We start from the raw sequence: 26,601 nt of genomic DNA on the forward strand, positions 1-26,601 counted from the left end.
ATGTTTATAGAGGGTTCAGCAGGGTATAGATAGGGTATAGATTTGTCAGTAATGTTGTGTAGGGTATAATTTAGTTATTAATGTAGATGTGGGTATAGAGGGGTCAGTAAGTATAGAGGGTTCGGTGACGTAGGTCGGAATCGTCAATCGGTGAACCTCAGTACCCTCTTCCGCCTCATCCTTACCACTCTCTCTCCCAGTTCCTCTCTCTTTCTGATTGTATATTTAATGTTTTATTAGCACAGTATTATTATGTACTGGTATATTATTGCCCATTGGTAGACTGATAAAAAGAGAAGTACAATTAAAAATTCCAGAAACATTTAGAATGTAATGAGTGTATTAATTATATGAGGTGCTACTTATAAATGATTACTTTTCTTTATTCTATAGCCAGCCTGAGTGATGTCACATAGGAGGATGTGACCCATTTAGAGTACTTAAAACAATATATAGAAAAACTGGCTCTTATTAAAACACAAGTGAATACATGTACAACTTTTTTTCATATTATTTTCTATTTTGGAGCAAACACATTAAAAGAGTTACCAATAATAATAATAATAATAATAATAATAATAATAATGCTGCTGCTAAGAATTCATGCGGATTTTATCTTCAATGGATAACACCAGTATTCACAGCAAATAAATCATTTCTGCTAATCGGAAAATTGCATAGCCGCATTCAATTTCCGTTTGTCACCGATGATGTATAAATCAGACGGACATCATGAGGAAAACATAACATGTCTGATCTCACTTTCACAAATAACTTCAGCATCAACTATCGTCTAACAGCATGAAATGCACTGTCAGAACTGCGTGTTCCTCTGAAAGAGTAAACTGGTGCATTTAATATGCTCTTTAATCAAGCATCTATATATCTCTTCGCATTCAATGTCTTACTTAATACTAAAAGCACATAAAAGCTGCGCTCTCAGACAGTCATAGGAGTTATTGATGTTCAACACATTTAAATGGCCGCGGAGGGGAATGTGAATGGAAAGACCAATTAGAATCCAGAATCTCTGTGACATCATAGACACTGCGGCTTTTTAGCAGTCCTCCGGCTTCTCCCATCATCACCTCTTTGCAACTCCCAGTATTTGACGGAGACTATGAGACGCACTTTGGAGCACTGCGAAAAACATCTAATGAAACACCTGCTGGTGCTCTAGTGATTGGCACTTTTTTTAAGGTGCATTTATTTTTTTACCCCACATGTACGTATTCTCACAACATGGAAACAGGTCAGATGTAAACTTTTACATTGTTTTAAGTGTTTTAGTAGAGCATTGCATTACTGAAAGAGATAGAGCACCATTTAGCTGATAGGTCCTTCATTCAGATTGTAAATAAGTAGTGGGCGCCTCAGTGTTCTATAACATATGAGCTACAGATGTATCCACATACATTTCACTTCCTTGCGCGCTGAACAGTCCTACTAATGGCTCGGTAGTGCCGAACGTCTTTTCGTTCGACTTTTTAGCTTTAAATGCCTGTTATTCGCGGCATGCTTATATTCTGTATGTGACTGCATGCAAATTGCTACGTTACAGAGCTCTTGAAAAATTGAAGGTTGAAGGAGAGTTGGGGGAGCGTCTGGTCAGACAGGGAAGGGTATTCCATAAGTGTGGAGCAGCAGGGTACAAATATGAGAGGTGGTTACTTATCTATTAGTTATGTATGGACAAAAACTTGACTTCTGCTTTAAAATAAATATAAATCTGGAAACAAATGACATGAATACAAAAGCTAGGGATACAAGGAAGGACTAAATACAATCCATGGGGATTATGGATGGGAAGAGAATCATAAACAAAAGCCATATGATTTCTATTTATGTCATTAATGCTCTCATCCACTGTTAGGTAACCTGGAAAATGTGAATCTCTGATGAATACATATAAATGTATTAATTTATAATAACTTAAAGCCAATGTAACACAAGTGAACGTCTGCAAATGTATAACACAGCAGTAGCTTTAGACCGCATCCATGCGATAACATACTCTGAGATTCCCAGTTATTAAAGACGGCATGAAGAGATGGGTGTGTGTTATGTATTTTTAAGAATCAATCATTCCCAGATAGAAAACTGAATTGTTTTTCTAATTCTTAGTAATAATTCATGGCCCTCCTTATGTACTGGCTGAAGCAAAGGTATTGACTGATTGTAAATGTCTATGAAACTTAATTCTACTTAGTTATAGTCTAAAACAATAATTTAGCACTTCAATGGGAGTACAAAGCTTACTGTTGGACAAAGACAGAAGTATTGCTCACCAGTAAAGTAATTAGTGCTCCCACTAGGCTGTTTTAATGGGGTGCAGCGCTCTGCCCGTTTTTTAAAAGAGCAAAATGCACCCTGCCCTTTTAGAGGCATCCCACTAAAACAGCCTGTCCTGTGCCTTCCCCAACCACTGGCCGCAATGTCCTGCAGGTGGGAAAAGTTGCGGCGACCGAACACCACCAGGTGAATAGATGCCATGCGCATGTGCTAGGTAGCTATTCACCATGAGGAGAGCGCTTGGGGGAAGCACAACACCTCCGTAAATGCTGGGCACTCCACAAGTGTAATGCATTTGGGGGGTGTCACAAGGACACACCCCCTCCCCGATTGGTCATGCTCTCCTTTTCGGGAGCGAAAGATGCCCTTCCCGCGAGTCTGCACCCTGCCCTCCCCGCTTTCTAATGAGTAGCCATACATAACTACACTGCTCAAAAAAATACAGGGAACACTTAAACAACACAATGTAACTCCAAGTCATTCACACTTCTGTGAAATCAAACTGTCCACTTAGGAAGCAACATTGATTGACAATCAATTTCACATACTGTTGTGCAAATGGAATAGACAACAGGTGGAAATTATAGGCAATTAGCAAGACACCCCCAATAAAGGAGTGGTTCTGCAGGTGGTGATCACAGACCACTTCTCAGTTCCTATGCTTTTTGGTTGATGTTTTGGTCACTTTTGAATGCTGGTGGTGCTTTCACTCTAGTGGTAGCATGAGACGGAGTCTACAACCCACACAAGTGGCTCAGGTAGTGCAACTCATCCAGGATGGCACATCAATGGGAGTTGTGGCAAGAAGGTTTGCTGTGTCTGTCAGCGTATGGTCCAGAGCATGGAGGCGCTACCAAGAAACAGGCCAGTACATCAGGAGACGTGGAGGAGGCTGTAGGAGGGCAACAACCCAGCAGCAGGACCGCTACCTCCACCTTTGTGCAAGGAGGAACAGGAGGAGCACTGCCAGATGTGCATGTGTCTGCTCAAACAGTCAGAAACAGACTCCATGAGGGTGGTATGAGGGCCCGACGTCCACAGGTGGGGGTTGTACTTACAGCCCAACACCGTGCAGGACGTTTGGCATTTGCCAGAGAACACCAAGATTGGCAAATTCGCCACTGGTGCCCTGTGCTCTTCACAGATGAAAGCAGGTTCACACTGAGCACATGTGACAGACGTGACAGAATCTGGAGACGTCAAGGAGAACGTTCTGCTGCCTTCAACATCCTCCAGCATGACCGGTTTGGCAGTGGGTCAGTAATGGTGTGGGGTGGCATTTCTTTGGGGGGCCGCACAGCCCTCCATGTAGTCGCTAGAGGTAGCCTGACTGCCATTAGGTACCAAAATGAGATCCTCAGACCCCTTGTGAGACCATATGCTGGTGCGGTTGGCCCTGGGTTCCTCCTAATGCAAGACGATGCTAGACCTCATGTGGCTCGAGTGTGTGAGCAGTTCCTGCAAGACGAAGGCATTGATGCTATGGACTGGCCCGCCCGTTCCCCAGACCTGAAACCAATTGAGCACATCTGGGACGTCATGTCTCGCTCCATCCACCAACGCCACCAACGCCACGTTGCACCACAGATTGTCCAGGAGTTGGCAGATGCTTTAGTCCAGGTCTGGGAGGAGATCCCTCAGGAGTCCATCCGCCACCTCATCAGGAGCATGCCCAGGCGTTGTAGGGAGGTCATACAGGCACGTGGAGGCCACACACACTACTGAGCCTCAGTTTGACTTGTTTTAAGGACATTACATCAAAGTTGGAGCAGCCTGTAGTGTGCTTTTCCACTTTAAATTTGAGTGTGGCTCCAAAACCAGACCTCCATGGGTTAATAAATTTGATTTGCAATCATAATTTTTGTGTGATTTTGGTGTCAGCACATTCAACTATGTAAAGAACAAAGTATTTAATAAGAATATTTCATTCATTCAATCTAGGATGTGTTATTTTAGTCTTCCCTTTATTATTTTGAGCAGTGTATAATAGGACATTGCTGTGACCGAGGTGGTTAGTGATTCATGATATCCATCACATTTATATTTCTTTTAAAAAATACAAACATAAAGGCAGGGCTTTAGCACAACTTCTGCAAAGCTTCCCCTTGCATATATACATCATATTCTGTCCTTATTGCATATAACATTCTTTCTCCTTTGTCCGTTTCTGAAAATTCGGGAGGATAGTATAAAGACACATGTTTTACATTGCAAGGCACAATAAGTATTACACCTAACAGATGATTGGACAAGAGTCATTTCTAGACGGGCTGTGCCCATGAATGTGACAAATTTGGAAAAGCCATGTTTGGTACAGATGCCATCTGCTAGCGTATGCAACCACCACCTATTGTATTTGCCCTGAATGGGGTATACATAACTGATCACAATGGGAGTATTTTACAAATATTGTTCAGTGGATTACATCTGTGTACCCTGTCTCTATCAAATAGTTTTTAAGAAAAAGTCTGTGGAATGTGTATTTATGTCATTTCTTACACAGACTATTTAGACACTCCCTGTTTAGTAGTTAATCATTATATATCTATGTCTGTGGTTATTCCTTGGTTGATTCCAAGAATGTGCGAAATGAAGCTAAAGGCCCCTACACACTACACGATATTGCTAACGATTTGGCCGATTCTGACGCATCGGAACAACAAATCGTTCATATCGTGAATACATCGAGCAGTGCCGGCTCCCGTGGGGTCGTCAGCCGCTCGGCTTGATCTTTTGTACATGCGGTAAAATCAGATGATGTGGCTGACGATCCCATGCCATGCTATGCGGGCCGGCATGAGGGGGCGGTCAGGCACCGGATAGTTCAGTGTGTACTACCCGTCGGCGCTGGGGTTGTGGATCGCATTGCTGGGTACACAGTTGTTTAGTATCCAGCTTTAGTTTCAATGAAGTTGAGATAGTCACTGATAACAATTGTTTACATTTTAAGAAGAAATGTTTTTTTGTTATGAGGGTCGCTCTTAAAAACATCTGAGACTGTGTGTATGTTGTCATCAGTATGCATATAAACAAGACCCTTCGTGAACTCTCAATGGTAAGCGGAAAAACAAAGCAGGGTCGGAAATGTTTCCAAAATCTACAAGACCAATTGCACTTCAGCTATAATTTTCTTATAGTTGTCAAGCGAAACAGAACTTTCCTGACATAGTGTCCTCCCAGAAGTGAAATAATGAAACAGATTTTCTCTTTCTAATTAATATCCCATGTCACACAGGATCTACACAGAGTTATGGCTACACAGAGAATATATTTACAATAGCAGAAATCTGGCTAACATCCTAGGGAACATCTTTAGTATTGAAACAGCAACTTTTCTCCAGGCTCTTCCCATATAAAAGCTGTGTGTTTTGCCAGCTGCTTCCATTACTTACACATAAACTGATAAATATGATAGATCTAAAACACAACAAATACAGCATTAATGGCGAGGCAGTATTTGTTACAGAGATTATGGAAATGCGCTAACAAAATAAGCAGAAGGTTGTGTCAGGACAGTGGTTTCCAGTAACGAGAGCGTGACAGGGAAAGACACTCAAGGGGTTCAGATGGTCTATGACAATGATGGGAATGACAGTCTTGCTTCCACTAGCTAATTAACTTCTTCTAAAAGTCCTTACACATTCTCATAAAACAATTTACTGTGAGCTTTCACTAATAGGACAAGAGGATAGACTTGCAAAAACCCCAAGGCAGCTATTAAATGTGTCCTGAAAGGAGAAGAAAATTTTAACGAAGTGCTCATATGACAGTATGCAGATCAGGAGAACATCGTAACCTTACATAAACTAGTCTAAAAGGGTCTCAGATGACTGAACATAAAAATATGCCATTAATACAAAAAGTGGTACAAGTATTCAATTCCTGTAAAAGTGGCTGGAATTCATTTTCTATGGTGCCTGCTTCGTCCTCATCTCAAATAAAAGGCGGAGATAGGGTGCAATCACATTCTATAAGAACACATCGACTGGTTACTGGAAATAGCTTTTCATTTCCCAGATACAGTACCCAGCAAGTGCCATGGTTTGGTAGTGCACTGCCACTATTTACATGGCATCTGACACCTGTGCGCCACCACCCACTCGCCAGTCCAAAATAGCAATTTGATTAAATATTTACTTATACATTAATCTAAACTATCACTATTCGCACTACTGTAATGGAAAATCAGCAAGACTTTCCGTGAGTTTTCTAAATAAGTCATTTTAAAAAGTGAAAAATCAAACTGGCAAAATTCAAATAACTGTTAAGATTGAAGTATGAAATAAATGCTATTTTGTTGAATTATTGATAAAATCAGCTTTTTAACTACAATCAAAATGCTAATGATCAAATATCACTGTCACAGGCCGCAGACGGGCTAAGCGGGGTTTCCGCTACTCATGTCTCCGGGCGCTGCGGATCTGCGGGCTCCTGGTGGCCGGTAGCTAAGCAGTGGGTGAAGGATACAGCACAGTGCTGATGTCCGGCATTCCCAATGTGCTCTGGGAACAGGGTGCCGCCATGTTGCCCAGGGTCAGCTGACCAGATCACTGCCAATCCTGAGCTGACAATCAGCTGACTTCCGCAACCAATCCCTGCTGGCCAGGGGGGATAAAACGGCAGCCGAAGAAGTCTCAATCTGCCAGTGCCATTGTATTCACAGATCTTGCTGCATGAGGAGAGAGCGCTTCTGTGTTAGATCCTCAGTGTGATTCTTGTGCAGTCCCATATTGCACCTCAGCCGATAAACCCCAGACCATCGGTTCCAGCCGATAAACCCATCCATCGGTTCCAGCCGATAAACCCCAGACCATCGGTTCCAGCTTATAATCGCAAGCCGATAACCGCAGACCTTTGGTTCCAGCCGATAACCACAGACCACCATTCCAGCTGATCATCTCAGTCCATCGGTTCCAGCCGATCATCTCAGTCCATCGGTTCCAGCCGATAAACTACAAACCATCAGTTCCAGCCGATATCTATCCAGCCATCTGGTCTAGCCGATGTTCCCTGAGTTCCCTGGTTCCAGTTGACACAGGGTCTGATTCAGACCCGCTCGTGAGTGCTGAGCGCTCGCAAGTGGGTCGATGTTGGCCCAGTGCGCATGACGGAGGGGGCTCCATCGTGCGCATGGGCGAGACCCGGATAGCGACGGGCAAGCCGTCGCTCCGGATCTTGCTACAAAGGGGGCGTGCTGTCGATGTTGAGTGACAGCACGCCCCCTTTGGTGGGCGGGCCGGGGGTGTGGCTGCCCAGACAGAGGCGTTCCCATGGGAAGGCCTACTGTCTGGGGCCGGCCCCACTGACATCACAAGTGATGTCAGTGGGTGGACTTCTTGCTCTGTAAGAGCAAGAAGTCCACTGGGACTTGCGGCAACGAGACCCTACCACAAGGGTCTCGTCGCAAGTCCGATGGTCGCGATGGTCTTGACCATCGCGACCAGCATCCTCGCACTAGCTGTTGGTGGTCACCCACAGCTATGCGAGCGACCAGGAGGCCGCTCTAAAAATACAATAGGCGGGCACTGATTCAGAGCGAGTGCTCTGAAAGAGCATCCGGCTCTGAATCAGGCCCACAGTTCACTATCCATTCCAGTTGTTCTCATTCGCTCAAAGTTTCCCAGTGTCACACCCCAGCTGCTCATTTCCTGCCACCCTACTTCCAAGTTCCATTGCTAGTACTGAGTGACTGAGCTGGACAGAAATGGCGCTGGTTGTGAGCCAATCTGAGCTCGCGGACTGGCAGCCAATCAGGAGCGACTACTGCTGATTGGCTGCCGGCCCGCGAGCTCTGATTGCAGCTCTGTATCTTCATCACTGCCTGCCAGTGTGACAGGTGTGGTCAGCTAGCGGGCCCACACCAAATAGACACCGCTGACACCCAGCCCCTTCTTCAACGGCCCTGACTGGACCGGCCCGCCTTGTGTGTGAGACTGGGTGCAGAGGGAGCGGCAGGCCACAGAGGCTGTACACCATAGCAGCCGCACCCTGTGCACCCATAGTAGTTACGCCACTGTTTGCATGCATGTTATCAACAGTGGGGTCCTTTTCAGGATCAATGGAATGGGGTTATAGGCAAGGACAATGTAAACAAATAAAGGATGCAGGTACAGTCAGGGTCCAATCTTCAAGTAACAAAACTGGATAGCTACTGCGCAAGGTGGATAATGATACTTTATGTCTATACAAAAAATGAAATGAATCGCATTTGTGCTCTCTGTAGAAATGGATGGGAGACTGGATGAATAAAATCTCTATTTAATATCCAATGAATAGACATATATAAACAAACAAGATCACAAGCCAATATGTAATAATTCCTTATATATGTGTATTCATTGGATATTAAATAGAGATACAATGTCACGACATTGTATCATTGATGTAACCACAAGATTAACCTCAATTAATCTTGCGGCTACGATGTAGCGGTTCTCACCATAGACGTCTATGGGGATTTCTCACCATAGATGTCTATGGGACACACAGGCTGGCCGCATTCAGCTAATCAGGGAGCTGCTCCGACGGAGATGCTCCCTGATTGGCTGGCGGCCCCTTCACTGACGGGGCACACGTGTGCACCGGTCATTTACCTTTGCTCAGACCGTATGGATCGGGTTTTTTTTGCATTTTTTTTATTTTAACCCCTGGATTACCAGTGGACATGATCGACGCATAGGAGAGGTGAGTATGGATTTTTTTTTTCAGGTACACCCCTATGGATTACTTCGGATACTAGGTGAGTATGTGTGAGTGTGCATGTATGTTTTATTAAAATTATACTTTCACGGTGTATGTTTGTTTATTTACGTATTTCTTTAGTTGTGGAACTACAAGTGCCAGCGGGCCCGTAATGCCCCGCATGCTGGTATTTGTGGTTCTCCAAATACCAGCATGCAGGGGAGGCTTGCTGGTACTTGTGGTTCTACAACCAAAGACAATATGGAAACTTTAATTTTACACTTTACACTATCAACCCGGCACCCACCGCCATAGGGTTCCGGGGATAGCCCTGGGCTATCAGTCTAGGCCTGGGGTGCCCTAGAGAGGGGGACCCCTTTATTGGGGGGGTCCTCAACTCCCCAGGGATCCCCAGCCTGGACTGACTAGCAGTCAGGGATAATGCTTTGGCCGGGGAAACCGGTGAAAGGTTTTCCCTGGCTGTGGCATTATGCCCCTGCTAGAAAGAGTTCGGTGCTGGTTCTGGAATTTTCAGGGGACCCCTACTCGTTTTGTCCCCTGATTTTCCAGAACCAGGACCAGCTCAACAAAGCCCTGTGCTGGTTCTTAATATACAGGGGCCCCCTACGCATTTTGGCCCCTGTATTTTTAGAACCAGAACAGGCTTTATAAAGCCCGGGGCTGGTTATGCTTTTGGGGAGGGGGTGCACGTTTTTTTTTTTTTTTAACACACACAGAAGCCATCACGGATCTCACTGATCTGTGATGGCTTCTCTAAAACTCGCACCTTTTAATGCTACTCGCATTAAAAGGTGTCAGTTTACATAATCCTAAACTCGCCTGCACTCGCAAATGCAGTAGCCTCGAGCTGAAAAGTTTGCAGGCTATTGAATTTGCGAGTTTCAGTACAAACTCGCACTTTTTAAAAGTGCGAGAAAGTGCGAGTTTGTACTGTTCCTAAAACTGACACCCTATTACATTTGGCCCAATATGTCCATATGACACGCATTGCCAGGTGAGTTGTCATGACAATGAACAACACAAAAAGTAAATGTCTTTATCTAGAATTCCTAGCTCTAATTAAACCTTAATGCATATCCATATAAAAGACCAGAAATTACAAGTTGATACTAAAATAAAAGTTATGGGATACTTAACTTTGCTAACTCTTTTTCTTCGATGTCCACAGGGATACCATGGGGTGTGCATGGTTGGAGCTAACCAGGCACCAACCAGTCAAAAGCTTTAGCTCCTAGAATGCACAGTTCCTCCTCCACATATACCCCGCCCCAGCCAAAGGCAGGAAGTTTTATAAACAAGCAGGAGAGAGGAGAAGGAAGAACATTACTCACGAGAAACACTCTTACAGAAGATGAGGGAATCAGTGACCAAGAGAAATATACCCAATAAAGCCAGATGCGTCAGGGTGGGTGCCCTGTGGACCTCGAAGAAAGAGAGTTAACAAAGTCTACCATAACTATTATTTTCTTCTTCAGGGTCCACAGAGATACTATGGGGATGTCCTAAAGCAGTTTCCCCTAAGGGTGGGGATGCTCCAGAGCAGAAAGGAGAATCCATCGCCCAAAGGAAGCATCCTGAGAGGCAAAGTGTCAAAGGCATAGAACTGAGAAAGGTGTGGACTGAAGACCACGTGGCCCGCCCTGCACAATTGTTCAGTAGAAGCGCCACGTCAAACCGCCAACGAAGGTCCCACAGACCGAGTAGAATGTGCTGTAACTCTGTTTGGAACAGGAAGATCAGCTTGCGTGTAGGCCTGTCATGCAGAGTCATCGAGCCAGAGTCCGTTTGCTAGCCTATCCAGCCTCACTTGTGAAAGCCATACAACACAAAGCGAGAATCTGATTTCCTAAAGGAGTTGGTACGATTCACGTGATCCGAAGAGCACGAACCACATCCAGGGAGGTTTCACCTGCAGAGAGATCCGAGGACTGGAAGGCCGGAACCATAATCTCTTCATTCAAATTGTACTGGGATACCACTTTAGGGAGGTAACCAGCCCGGGTACGAAGGACAGCTCTGTCCGGATGAAAGATCAAGAAGGTGTAGTGACAAGAGAGCGCTGCCAAATCAGATACCCTGTGGGCAGAGGACATAGCGAGGAATAATAGAGTCTTCGCCGTCAGCCACTTGAGGTCTACTGAGTCCAGAGGTTCAAACAGAGAAGCCTGTAGATCCGGGGAACCACCAGTAGAACAAAGGGAGGATGAAGGTGTAGAACACCTGGAAGAAAGCTTTAAAACCAGACAGGGGAGCGATCCTACGCTGGAACCGGACTGACAGTGCAGAAACCTGAGCTCTAAGGGAGGTCAGGCGGAGGCAGATGTCTAACCAAGCCTGGAGAAAGCACCCGGGAAACCCTAAAAACCGTAGGGTCATAGTTTCTGGGGGATCATCATTGAAACTAAAAGGGCCAAACTCTGTAATAGATGTGGGCTGAGGAAGGCTTATACGCCCTGAGCATCGTCTGAACCACGGAGTGAGACACCCTTGGCCTATAACAGGGATGACTCAAGAGCCACGCAGTCAAAGACAGACGAGGTAGGTCCTTGTGCTAATAGATTTGGCCATAGAGGAATTGGAAAAGGAGTGTCTATGGAGAGACTCCGTAAGTCGGTGAACCAATGTCGCCTGGGCCAGGCTGGAACTATCAGTATCACCGTGCCGCCTTCTTGCTTGAATTTTCGGAGAGCCTTCGGGAGGAGAAAGATCGAAGGAAAGAGGTATGCAAGATTGAAGTCCCACTTCACTGCCAGAGCAACCACGAAGGCTGCTGAGGGATCTCTGGTCCTGGACCCATTCCTGGGGACCTTGTGGTTGTGACGTGAAGCCATGAGGTCTATGTCTGGTAGTCCCCATTTGTCCACCAGGAGTTAAAAGACTCCAGCATATACCTCCTGATGGATTAGGAAGTCTGCTTCCCAATTGAACATTCCATGAATGAACAATGCCGAGATTGCCTGGAGATGATGTTCGGCCCAGACCAGAATGTGTGCTACTTCCCGTGCCTCCCTGATGTTTGAGGTAGGCTAACGCAGTTGCATTGTCGGACTGGATTTGGACCGGCCTGCCCCAGAAAAGATCTTGCGCCAGAGTGAGCGCTCTGTACACTGCTCGAAGCTCCAGAATGTTTATGGGCAGGCAACTTTCCTGGGTGGTCCACTGACCCTGAAAGGTATGATGACTGGTCACCGCACCCAATCCGCGAAGGCTGGCAGCTGTAGTGAGAAGCTCCCAATTTGGAATTCAGAAGGGGCAATCATTGTCCAGATGGGTTGTCTGTAGCCACTATGAGAGGGAAAGCCTGTCCTCAAGAGGGAGGATGATCATCTGGGACCGGATCAGATTATATAATCCACCGGGAGAGAATCCGTTGTTGAAGGGGCCTGGAGTGGAACTGGGCGTATTCCATCATATCGAAGGTGGATACAATGGACCCCAGGACCTGCATGGCTGAGTGAATGGATACCCTTCGATTGTGGAGCAATTTGTGCACACGCAAGTGCAATGCCGAAATGTTGTCTGCTGGCAGAAAGATCCTTTGTGCTCGAGAATCTAGGAGTGTCTCCAGATGTACAATCCGCTGTGTTGAGACAAGTTTCCAGTCTCCTATTTTTAAGGGAGGATGTGGACGGTTAAGGCAATGTAGAGCTTCTGACTAAGCGTGCCACATGAGAATCAACAGTAGGAGGGACTTCCCACTTAGTACAGCCATGGCCAAAAGTTTTGAGAATGACACAAGTATTGGTTTTCACAATGTCTGCTGCTTCAGTTTTTATGATGGCAATTTGCATATACTCCAGAATGTCATGAAGAGTGATCAGATGAATTGCAATTAATTGCAAAGTTCCTCTTTGCCATGACAATGAACTTAGGGCCTGATTCAGCTTTGGGAATAGAGTGAGAATTAGCACTTAATGGTGTGCCTGAACAAACCATGCTGCAATGAAAGGGCTGTAAATACATAAATTTTTTTGCATGTAGTGTAAATACTGGCTGCTTTTGTATGTAGCCCACAAATACTGCATAGCTTTATTGTTACCCTGCACATTAGATGTCAGTTTGGACACCTCCCTCACAAATCTAAATCTCTCTGTACATTTTAAATCTGCCCCACCTGCAGGGCAACATGGTTTCACCAAGATGATCAGTTAAGTGCTAAATCTCACTCTATTTCCAAAGCTGAATCAAGCCCTTAATCCCAAAAACAACATTTCCACTGCATTTCAGCCCTGCCACAAAAGGACCAGCTGACTTCATGTCAGTGATTCTCTCATTAACACAGATGAGAGTGTTGACGAGGACAAGGCTGGAGATCACTCTGTCATGCTGATTGAGTTAGAATAACAGACTGGAAGCTTTAAAAGGAGGGTGGATCTTGAAATTATTGTTCTTCATCTGTTAACCATGGTTACCTGCAAGGAAACATGTGCAGTCATCATTGCTTTGCGCAAAAAGGGCTTCATAGGCAAGGATATTGCTGCTAGTAAGATTGAACCTAAATCAACCATTCATCGGATCATCCAGAACTTCAAGGAGAGAGGTTCAATAGTTGTGAAGAAGGCTTCAGGGCACCCAAGAATGTCTAGCAAGCACCAGGACCGTCTCCTAAAGTTGATTCAGCTGCGGGATTGGGGCACCACTAGTGCAGAGCTTGCTCAGGAATGGCAACAGGCAGGTGTGAGTACATCTTAAAGCACAGTGAGACAAAGACTTTTGGAGGATGGCCTAGCGTAAAGAAGGGCAGCAAAGAAGCCACTTCTCTCCAGGAAAAACATCAGGAACAGACTGATATTCTGCAAAAGGTATCGGGATTGGACTGCTGAGGACTGGGGTAAAGTTATTTTCTATGATGAATCACCTTTCAGATTGTTTGGTGAATCTGGAAACACGCTTGTCTGGAGAAGGAAAGGTGAGCGCTGCCATCAGTCCTGTGTCATGCCGACAATAAAGCATCCTGAGACCATTCATGTGTGGGGTTGCTTCTCAGCCAAGGGAGTGGGCTCACTCACAATTTTGCCTAAGAACACAGCCATGAATACAGAATGGTACCAAAACATCCTTCAAGAGCAACTTCTCCCAACCATCGTAGAAAAGTTTGGTGACGAACAATGCCTTTTCCAGCATGATGGAGTACCTTGCCATAAGGCAAAAGTGATAACTAAGTGGCTCAGGGTACAAAACATTGAAATTGTGAGTCCATGGTCAGGAAACTCCCCAGACCTTAATCCCATTGAGAACTTGTGGTCAATCCTCAAGAGGCGAGTGGACAAACAAAAACCCGCAAATTCAAGCATTGATTAAGCAAGAATGGGTGGCCATCAGTCGGTATGTGGCCCAGAAGTTGATTGACAGCATGCTAGGGTGAGCTGCAGAAGTCTTGAAAAAGGGTCAACACTGCAAATATTGACTCTTTGCATACATTTAATGTAATTGTCAATAAAAGCCATAGAGGGGTATTCAATATGAAACGTTAACTTCACTGTCGAAGTTAACGTTTCATATCAGAGTTTTTACCTGCGTAAAAGTATCGGGCGCACGCCCGCTTATCCCCGTATTCAATATAAAATTAACGAAAATGGGAGCCTCCGAAGTTGGATTTGCGTAAAGTTACGAATTTTTCCTTAAAAAAATTGTAAGACCCACCTAAAGTTGTAAAAACATGGGGGATCACTATGGGTACCCCCGTTTTAGCCTTTAAATGAAAGTCGGGGATTTAAATAGCCACAGCAGGTGTTTTTTCCCGACATTGAAGAAGTGATGCAGAAGAGCACTTAGGTTTTTTTTTTTTCGTTTTTTTAAGTGGCCCCATCAAATTTGGGGTACATGAAAATGGGTACTAGCATATTTTGATGTCCCTAAAGTAAGTTTTTAAAAATTCTGCATTTGTGCACCTGCCGCTATAAATCTATTCTAGAAAACACCTGCCGCATACTTGCAGAATAGCCCTGAACCTAGTTCCCTATTGTTAATAATTTTTTTCACCCCTATTTTTAAATTCTTTTTTGGGGTGTCCCTATTTTTTTTTTTTACTTTTTTTGACACAGTTCTTTTTAAATGTCATTCCCAGGGGTGCAGGCTATTTTTTTTAAGCCTGCACCCCTAAACCCCAATTCTGCACTTTTTTTCAACACCTATTCAATGGTGAAAAGTTATCACCGTTTTTTATCAAAGACTTTTCAAAACTGCCATAAGTCTTTGAAATTGAATACGGTGTAAAACTAAAACCTGCGATAATGACGTCATAAGTGCGATATTAACGCAAAAACGATGTTATCGCTCCCATATTGAATACCCCTGTTTGACACTTATGAAATGCTTGTCATTTTACTTCAGTATACCAAAGTAACATCTGACAAAAAGGTCTAAAAACACTGAAGCAGTAAGCTTTGTGAAAACCAATACTTGTGTTATTCTCCAAACTTTTGGCCATGGCTGTACACTCAGGAGCGGGTAAAAAGATGCTAGTCGTTCTAGGACCTGGAACCGTTTGCCAAGAGAACCCCATGCTTCCCCCATGAGCTCAAATTATTATCTAAATAATTTTTTGACTCATTCATTTTAACTAATACATTAATAAAGGTTATATTTTAGCTGAATCATACAAATCAATAAGAGTGCCCCATAAAAAAAAAAAAAGAGTCTGCTTTCTCTTCTCTTTGTACGTAGTTCACTAAGGGCTAAGATGTTCTTCAAATTTAAATTTTTCTTAAAGATAATGTTAGGGTTGACTTGAATACAATTGGAGAGAATCAGATCTTGCCTTAAGGCACACATCCACTAGACGATTAAATTGAGCAATTGAACGATAATGATTTTGGTATCATTCGATCGTTCGATAATCGTTTGAAAATCGTTTGCTGATTGTTTAAAAAATATCTAAAACGACCAGCGATGCGCACTCCCGCTGGTCGTTTAGACATCTATCATCGTACAAATATGTTGTACATCCTAACGATAACGTCAGGTTCAACATGTTTGCAAATGATTGATGTGCCTTCACTGAATGACTGCTCGTTCAGTGAAGGCACATCACAGACAGACAAACGACTGCACGATTACAATGTCGTAATCATGCAGTCTTTTTCTTGTCGTCTAGTGGATGGGCACCTTAAGTATGTCATAATTGGATTTGATTATCTTTTTAATTGTCTCTCAATCTTTGTCTGAGGAGCCCTATTATGTCAAACTGATGCAGAGTTGCAAAAGTGTGTATAGTTAATATGTTATCAAGTATTAACACCTTAGCTCTTATGTATGTTATTTGGCTCAAAACACCACCTTTAATATACAGTAACAAAAACTAGTGGCTTTAAATCATTTTGGGGTCTTTCACATTTTACAGTTGTGAATATTAAAAAAATATCTTTCTTCTTCAGGGTCCATAGGGATCCATAGGGATACCATGGGATGTGTGTGGTAGGAGCTAACCGGGCACCAAACAAACAGTCAAAAGCTTTAGCTCCAGGATACATTGGTCCCCCTCCACATATACCCCGCCCTCAGCCAAAAGGCAGACAGTTTTTCGTTTGGTGCCGGCAGGGCCAGTCGCACCTTTGCTGTGTATACCCCGAGCATACACTTCCTGCACATGAAGTGCACAAGTGGGTGTCTTAAAACTGGCTGGTGGGTGTCTGCATACACTATGTGATCGCTCTCTAAGAAATACTGGACGTGCTAATGCATTGCTGTGCGATTGCACTGCCTACGCAATTTGCATACACATCGTGCGTGCGGCTCTGAATCAGGCCCTAAGAGAGATAAAAGCTCCACCTTCTGGAACCTAGTTGACAAACAAACCTATGGGGTGTTATAAATGCAATAAACAAATCTGTCTTACATGTAAATATATATCCAATAAATGCACCAGTATTGTATGAAAATCCAACAATAGTGTTTTCCCTATCAAACAATTTGTAAACTGTGAATAGTCATATTGCATCTATGTACTAGAATGTCCTTGCTCCCTACAATATGTGGGAAGAACTACCAGGACTGTAAAAAACAGGTTCAGAGAACATAGGCGCAATATTATGAGGAGAGTTCAAAACCATAGTGTATCCAGGCATTTTGCGATATGTCATGGGGGAGATCCGAAAGGACTCTGTAATATAGTGGTTGAACACTTTGAGGGCACTAGAAGTGGGGATAGGTTTCATAGATAATGTCTTGGAGAGTCATCTTGGATGTTCAAACTAGATACATTACATCCCAGGGGTATGAATATAGCATTGGATTATACTTGTTTAGACTAGCAATATAGTAACAGTTTCCAACACCTGCTAGTTCTTCTTATATAGGAGAAGTCTACTGGGAGGTGGGAGAAAATGACAATAATGCAAGTGGACGTCTGTCACTGCATTTTTCTCATCTCCCCCCCCCCCTTATTTCCCTTCTCCCTTCCCCCATCTCCATTTTCTCTAATAGTTTTCCTATATGTGTACATTTGCCAAAGAAAGGGGGCTCCCTTTAGGAGAAATCTAATATGGTGATGTTAAATTAAATAATGCATAAATGTATACAGTACTTTAGAGAAATAATTCCACAGAAATTCCAAGGGTTTGAATATGGCAATGGATGTCTAATTGGGAGGTGGAAGAAGAGGATAATAAGGATATGCCTAATTGGGAGGTGGGAGAAGAGGATAATAAGGATATGTCTAATTGGGAGGTGGAAGAAGAGAATAATAAGGAGATATCTAATTGGGAGGAGGAAGAAGAGGATAATAAGGAGATGTCTAATTGGGAGGTGGAAGAAGAGGATAATAAGGAGATGTGTAATTGGGAGGTGGAAGAAGAGGATAATAAGGAGATGTGTAATTGGGAGGAGGAGGAAGAGGGTAATAAGGAGATGTCTAATTGGAAGGTGGAAGAAGAGGATAATAAGGAGATGTCTAATTGGGAGGAGGAAGAAGAGGATAATAAGGAGATATCTAATTGGGAGGAGGAAGAAGAGGATAATAAGGAGATGTGTAATTGGGAGGTGGAAGAAGAGGATAATAAGGAGATGTCTAATTGGGAGGTGGAAGAAGAGGATAATAAGGAGATGTCTAATTGGGAGGTGGAAGAAGAGAATAATAAGGAGATATCTAATTGGGAGGAGGAAAAAGAGAATAATAAGGAGATATCTAATTGGGAGGTGGAAGAAGAGGATAATAAGGAGATGTGTAATTGGGAGGTGGAAGAAGAGGATAATAAGGAGATGTGTAATTGGGAGGAGGAGGAAGAGGGTAATAAGGAGATGTCTAATTGGAAGGTGGAAGAAGAGGATAATAAGGAGATGTCTAATTGGGAGGAGGAAGAAGAGGATAATAAGGAGATGTCTAATTGGAAGGTGGAAGAAGAGGATAATAAGGAGATGTCTAATTGGGAGGTGGAAGAAGAGGATAATAAGGAGATGTCTAATTGGGAGGAGGAAGAAGAGGATAATAAGGAGATGTCTAATTGGGAGGTGGAAGAAGAGGATAATAAGGAGATGTGTAATTGGGAGGTGGAAGAAGAGGATAATAAGGAGATGTCTAATTGGGAGGTGGAAGAAGAGGATAATAAGGAGATGTCTAATTGGGAGGAGGAAGAAGAGGATAATAAGGAGATGTCTAATTGGGAGGTGGAAGAAGAGGATAATAAGGAGATGTCTAATTGGGAGGTGGAAGAAGAGGATAATAAGGAGATGTCTAATTGGGAGGTGGAAGAAGAGGATAATAAGGAGATGTGTAATTGGGAGGAGGAAGAAGAGGATAATAAGGAGATGTGTAATTGGGAGGTGGAAGAAGAGGATAATAAGGAGATGTCTAATTGGGAGGTGGAAGAAGAGGATAATAAGGAGATGTCTAATTGGGAGGAGGAAGAAGAGGATAATAAGGAGATGTCTAATTGGGAGGTGGAAGAAGAGGATAATAAGGAGATGTCTAATTGGGAGGTGGAAGAAGAGGATAATAAGGAGATGTCTAATTGGGAGGTGGAAGAAGAGGATAATAAGGAGATGTGTAATTGGGAGGAGGAAGAAGAGGATAATAAGGAGATGTGTAATTGGGAGGAGGAAGAAGAGGATAATAAGGGGATGTGTAATTAGGAGGTGGAAGAAGAGGATAATAAGGGGATGTGTAATTGGGAGGTAGAAGAAGAGGATAATAAGGAGATGTGTAATTGGGAGGAGGAAGAAGAGGATAATAAGGAGATGTGTAATTGGGAGGTGGAAGAAGAGGATAATAAGGAGATGTCTAATTGGGAGGAGGAGGAAGAGGATAATAAGGAGATGTCTAATTGGGAGGAGGAAGAAGAGGATAATAAGGAGATGTCTAATTGGGAGGAGGAAGAAGAGGATAATAAGGAGATGTCTAATTGGGAGGAGGAAGAAGAGGATATTAAGGAGATGTCTAATTGGGAGGTGGAAAAAGAGGATAATAAGGAGATGTCTAATTGGGAGGTGGAAAAAGAGAATAATAAGGTAACAATCTTGAAAGTTCAAGATTGTTACCTTATTATCCTCACTATTTAAAGGCTCCTTTTGGATACAAGTATTTGAGGCTCACATGTGGCAGAAATACAAGCTACAATTGCTATTTTGCATTTTATTTAATTTTATTGTTTTATATATGTGTGTGTAGTGTAACATGTGTTGAGAGAAGCCTTGTTCAATACAGGTTGAGTCTCCCATATCCAAAATGCTTGGGAACAAAGGTATTTTGGATAACGGAATATTCTGTGTTTTGGAATATTTGCATACCATAATGAAACATCTTGTGAATGGGACCCAAATATACACACAGAATGCATTTATGTGTTATATACACCTTACACACAACCTGCAGGTCATTTTATACAATATATTCAATAATTTTGTGGTTCAAGCATAGTTTGTGCACAGAAATGAAATTCATTTATGTTTCATATACACCTTATACACTCAGCCTAAAGGTAATTTTATACAATATTTTTAATAATTTGTGCCTTAGACAAAGTTTGTGTACATTGAACCATCAAAAATCAAAGATTTCATTATCTCAGTCATGCCAAAAAAAATTCAGTATTTCGGAATATTTGGATATGGGAGACTCAACCTGTATTTTTAATTTTCAGTCAAGCAATACTGTTAATGTTATTCATAACAGCGAAATCCTATTCCTGATTTTTTTCCAGTTTGTGGTTTAATTGGGCCAGGTGGATACTTGCAAGTTGCACCAGCACCTATACAGGTGGAATAAAACAGATATAAATCCAGCGCAAGGATATTAGTTGTTGGGAAACCAAGACCTCATATTTGAAGACTTGCTATGCCAAAGCTGGATTGTGCGAGCGGTGCCATCGCACAGAGTGCAGGATTCTGTGGGCAGCACCGCCGCTTACCCACGGTCCCTCCATCTGCCTTACAGGGTGCCTCCTGCAGCCAGTGTCACTGCTACCGTTGGACGCTCCAGACATACAGCTGGCAGCCTGTACAGCACGTTGGGGCATCCTGAGGATATTCTGGCGGTGCTGCTATCCTTACTGGCACTGGCAGCCCCGCCCCCTCAGCATGTCATCATGCGCCCAGGGGGAGTGGCCGGCACAGGGCGCCGTGAAGCCCTATTATAGTTCTGCCAAAGCACATTGGGTGTATTGGTTATTCATGCATGGGGTTAGGGGCCTGTGATGTTACAGTAATTATAGCAAGTTAACCTTGAACAAATATTTTATTTCACATCCGAATATTTAAATTTTGGGATTTAGTGATTATTTAAATTTAATGTGGTAGTATAGTAGTAGAAAAGTGTAAACATTATGTCTTTGGTCAGTAATTTCAAACTTGAAAGACTTTTCTTAATTTGATTACGAAATCTATAAAGATATACAGTACACTCCCACAATTACAGCCATCTAACACATATTGAATTAGGTCTCATTATTCTCTGAAACGTTTGTTAGATATATTTGTAGATGCTCTTTAACATTAAATAACCACTGAACTTAAAATACCATTTTTTTAAGTCTTGAAATACACACTTTACAATTAAACAGTGGTTATGAAATATTTTTGACACAGGTGCACCAATAAGCAACATTGAGCATTTAATGTGTCAGCTTTGGGCAGAGCAGGAAATTAAATATTGGAAGTCAGTGTCTTCTCCCACACCTTCAGCCTCAATACACTGACAGAACCTGAACCCTTCCCATATCCTCACTCACCTCGGCTGGATGCTGGACAATGTATAAACAAGTGGAAACATGTATGGGATGTGCTGGCAGGAAAGGACACAGGCATACCTTCTCAGGGCGGCTAGCAAGAAAAAAAATACAAAGCAAAATTAACACAATGAAAAACGTTACAAGAAACAGCAAACTTATGAAATACGAGTAACATTTGTGACTGACACTGGAGTATATAATCAGATTCCTAATAGTCAAAGCATCTCAATTTCTAATACCTTATGAACATTGGGCCTGATTCATTAAGGATCGCTATTGCTACCACAGCTCAGCAATTGCACGCAGGTCTGCTGCGAAAATATGCTAACGCAATTCCTTTGCACTGCCAGTATAGAGACACCCACTACCACTATATCACATCCTTAATACCTTGCAGTCCTGCCTCTACATCAGGAACATCGAGTAACATCGGACCCTCACGCTGAATTACTGTAGCCCTGACCTTACTTTGGTTTGCTAATCACGTAGCACGCAGTAAGTACTCAAGCTGCGTTTGCGCTGCAGAGGCTAATTTATGTACACCCATGCAATGGAATTCAAATGGATAGGCATGCCTGTGTTTCGCAGACCACTCCCCCGTCACCACCCCGAAATGCTCACTGCCTGTCAATCACTCTGCGATGGATCTCCGTGGTATCCATCAGCGCAGTGCGATTGCAGCGGTGCCTTCACGCACGCGCATTGTGATGCATACACATGCGCAGTACGCAACAATCGGCCAACTGCGTACGCTTTAGCAGTTGCGATCCTTAATGAATCAGGCCCATTACCCATAATAAAATAAAAACAGTGGAGATCAACACACACCAAGATACAGGAAAATTCTACATTATCAATGCATAAAGTGAGATGACTGTACATTATTGGAAAGGAGAGGTCAAATAAAGTAAAGTTAAATTCGGTAGACTACTCTGCTGTCTTATGACTCTGTTAGATGAATAAATGTCTGTGCTACTATATATAATTAATGTTGAATAATTTAATGCTGTCCAGACCAGTGTTTCCCAAATGCGGCTCTCAAAGCACTCTAACAGTCCAGATTTTAAGAATATTCTTGGTTGAACACATATGGTTACAATCAAAATTACTGATGTACTAATTACAGTAAGTCACCTGTGCTCAAACATCGATATCCTTAAAACCTGGACTTCTACTGTGCCTTTGTGGAATGAGGAGCTCATTCAGACCCGCTCGCTAGATGCGTACGCTCGCTCCCAGCGTATGCAAATTCGGCTAAGTGACGGAATGGCAGGCGATCGCACAGCAAGGCATAAGCACACCCACTATGTCTTAGCGTGCGATCGCTTTGTGTATGTAGACGCCCACCAGCCATTTATAAGATGCCCACTTGCGCACGTTATCTCCTGGAAGTGCTTGTAACCATTGGAAATCGAGCACCATCGGATGCGATCGCAGCGCTTAAGGTTGCCTTTACCCTGCCGCAAGCACGGCGATTACTTCAGAAAGAAATCCTGCCAAGTGACGTGTACTACGACGCTGCCTTTTAATTATGCACGCGAATGAAACGGCGTTGAGGCACTCAGGCACGCCTGCGTTCGCACCTCCACTCCCCCGTTTCCAGTGGTCAGCCCGTAACCACCCACAAACGGCATCTCCTGTCAATCACTCTATTAGAAAGTCTATACGCAGTGAGCGAACGCATCCCGATCTCTCGCATTGTTTTGGACACGAGCATTGCGATGTGTACGCATGCGCAGTTAGCGACTGTCGGCCAGCTACAAGAGTTCGCATCATAGTGAATGGGTCTGAATCAGCCCCTGAGTTTGAGAAACACTGCTGCAGACAATGTTCAGAAGGGATTTGACGATGGAGGACGTATCATTCTCTTAGATCAGGGGTTCTCAAACACGGTCCTCAGGACCCCATACAGTTCACTTTTTGCAGTTCACCCAGCAGGTGCACTCATTACTCACTGACACATTTTAAAAGATCCACAGCAATTATCTCACTTGTGATTCAGTGAGAGACCTGAAAACATGCACTGTTTGGGGTCCGGAGGACCGAGTTTGAGAACCTGTGCCTTAGATGTGTGAAGGACTTTAGTCATTTTTAGGTTTTAGAGTTTTTAAGACTTTCCTGACAACAGCAAGATTCTCAAAATGGCTGACATCCAGTCAGGTGCATAAATATTGGGACATTGACAGAATTTTCATATTTTGGCCTCTATTCACCACCAAAATGGCTTTGAAATGAAACAAACAAGATGTGCTTTAACTGCAGACTTTCAGATTTAATTTGAGGGTAATTACATCCAAATCAGGTGAACGGTGTAGGAATTACAACGGTTTCTATATGTGCCTCCCACTTTTTAAGGGGTCAAAAGTAATGGGACTATCAACTCAAAAGCTATTTCATGGACAGGTATGGGCTATTCCCTCGTTATTTCATTATCAATTAAGCAGGTAAAAGGTCTGGAGTTGATTCTAGGTGTGACATTTGCATTTGGAATCAGTTGCTGTCGACTCTCAATATGAGATCCAAAGAAGTGTCACTATCAGTGAAGCAAGCCATCATTAGGCTGAAAAATCAAAACAAACCCATCAGAGAGATAGCATAAACATTAGGTGTGGACAAATCAACTGTTTGGAACATTCTTAAAAAGAAAGAACACACCGGAGAGCTCAGCAACACTAAAGGACCCGAAAGACCACGGAAAACTATGGTGGATGACAGAAGAATTATTTCCCTGGTGAAGAAAAACCCCTTCACAACAGTTGGCCAAATCAAGAACACTCTCCAGGAGGTAGGTGTATATGTGTCAAAGTCAACAATCAAGAGAAGACTTCACAAGAGTGAATATAGAGGGTTCACCACAAGATGTAAACCATTGGTGAGCCACAAAAACAGGAAGACCAGATTGGAGTTTGCCAAACAACATCTAAAAAAGCCATTATAGTTCTGGAACAACATCCTATGGACAGATGAGACAAAGATCAACTTGTACCAGAGTGATGGGAAGAGAAGAGTATGGAGAAGGAAAGGAACTGCTCATGATCCAAAACATACCAGCTCATCAGTGAAGCATGGTGGTGGTAGTGTCATGGTGTGGGCATGTATGGCTGCCAATGGAACTGGTTCCCTTGTATGTATTGATGATGTGACTGCTGACAAAAGCAGCAGAATTCATTCTGAAGTATTTCGGGCAATATTATATGCTTATATTCAGTCAAATGCTTCAGAACTCATTGGACGGCGCTTCACAGTGCAGATGGACAATGACCCGAAGTATACTGCAAAAGCAACCAAAGAGTTTTTTAAGGCTAAAAAGTGGATTGTTTTGCAATGGCCAAGTCAATCCCCTGACCTGAATCCGATTAGCATGCATTTCACTTGATGAAGACAAAACTGAGGGGAAAATGCCCCAAGAACAAGCAGGAACTCAAGACATTTGCAGTAGAGGCCTGGCAGAGCATCACAAGGGATGAAACCAAGCGTCTGGTGATGTCTATGCGTTCCAGACTTCAGGCTGTAATTGCCTGCAAAGGATTTGCAACAAAGTATTAAAAAGTGAAAGTTAGATTTAGGATTGTTTAGTTTGTCCCATTACTTTTGGCCCCTTAAAAAGTGGGAGGCACATATAGAAACCGTTGTAATTCCAACACCGTTCACCTGATTTGGATGTAATTACCCTCAAATTAAATCTGAAAGTCTGCAGTTAAAGCACATCTTCTTTGTTTCATTTCAAAGCCATTGTGGTGGTGAATAGAGGCCAAAATATGAAAATTCTGTCAATGTCCCAATATTTATGCACCTGACTGTATATGAATCTGTCCACACATTTCATCAATCAACTAACACACCATTGAACCAGTGGCAGGCCAAGAGGAGAGGCAACTGGTTGCCCCCGGCCCGGTTAGTTGCCAATAACTTGCAAAGCAATGTCATGGTGTGACACAGGAAGGAGCAGGAAAGCAAAGGAGGTGGTGATGGGATAAAACACTCCAGGGTATAGGAGGAGATATAGCTGCAGCAGCAGCAACGGTGATGTAAATACAGACCGGTATTCCCCTCTGCTGGCCATTATTAATGTAATATAGCTGCACACTCTAATGGTCGTTATTAACTAAATGATTATATTCTGTTGTCCGATAATACTGGTATATTGTTCTCTGTTAGGTAAGGCAGTAGCATACAACAATATTATATCCTACTGGGCATTATGATTGGCACAATGTTCTAGGTGTCGCATTATACAGCTTGTTTAGCATGATTACTATGTACATATTACTAAGGTTATTACCTGGCTTATATACATGTTGCTAGACATATTCCCACAGCGCACCAAATACTTAGATCAACCTCCTCCGCTGCATTTTCTCTGGAAATTCTACTTATATGCTAAGAGCTGTGGAAATGTGCAATTACCTAAACCTCCAATCCATCTCTCTGTATACCACACACAGCTGTAATTGGCCATGCATCAACTGACGACTGCAGTTAAAACGGACCAGTTCTCTAATGTAATGTAATTGCTTTATGACACAGTGCCTAGAGGTAAGCAACAAAAATAAATAAAAGAATAAAATGGGGCTCTTCATAACTTCATGCACCTTATAGACAACATTTAGGGCTCTATTTATTAACATTATTTTTACTAAAATAGAGTCAAAAAGGGAGTTTTCGCACCCCTTTCACATTATTTTAGTTTGACATACATTTATTAAAGGGCAACTGGAGTAGAATTCATCACAAGGGGAGGGGTGGGGGAGGTGGTTGCGGTAGCCGGCGGAGGGCGTATGCGCAGACACATTCTCCCTGTATTTTTCCCGAAAAATACAGGGAGAAGTGTGCGGACAGGATTCGCAGGGATAGAGCTTCATCACAAGCTCCGTCCCGGCAAGGGATTTCTGATAAATCCCTGTGATATTTCTTACATTCGCAATGTGAATTTAGTCGGAAATATCACACTACAACCGCATTTTAAATGCGGATTGTAGTAAATAGAGGTTTAGTGAGTTCTTGTATGTGCTATGCTCATTCCTGGGCCAGCTGTCTCCAGACTGCACAGGAGGAGAGCTGGGAGGTATAGAGGAAGGCAGTCTATAAGCATGATGTCTTATAGTGACAGGTCCTCTTTAATCCAAGTAGCCTATTAATGTAATACTGGTTAGGTGCCAAGAACAAGTTGTGTGCATTTGCCTCTCTGGCTATCAGATGACAGACTTTTACTGACATACATAAACCAAGTTCCCTTGTGTGATTTGCAATTTTATACCAGTAGTTGGTGAAGGAAACTGTTTTTATTCTCAGTTGCATCAAGAACTACTTTTTGACGTTTTACACGTTAAAGTTGATTCTACTGCTCCTAAACATTTGTGTATTGAATAAAGAACAACGGTTCTGAGGAAATGATGATAATAAATATACACTAAAGCAAGCGAAATGTACAAATAATATTCTAAAA

General features: G+C 43.0%; 1 protein-coding gene across 2 annotated transcripts in view; it reads right to left on the bottom strand.

Moving 5' to 3' along the window:
• Positions 1-26,601, bottom strand: part of DTWD2 (DTW motif tRNA-uridine aminocarboxypropyltransferase 2) — a 383,675-nt gene that overhangs the window by 206,913 nt on the left and 150,161 nt on the right. For both annotated transcript variants that reach the window (XM_088477730.1, XM_088477731.1), the window contains one exon: positions 21,156-21,246. In XM_088477730.1, coding sequence (XP_088333856.1) covers positions 21,156-21,246 — 91 coding nt within the window. The remainder of the gene's footprint in view (positions 1-21,155; positions 21,247-26,601) is intronic.

This window comes from Taudactylus pleione, unplaced genomic scaffold, assembly GCF_031769625.1.
Source record: "Taudactylus pleione unplaced genomic scaffold, aTauple2 ptg000202l, whole genome shotgun sequence".
Lineage (NCBI taxonomy): Eukaryota > Metazoa > Chordata > Amphibia > Anura > Myobatrachidae > Taudactylus > Taudactylus pleione.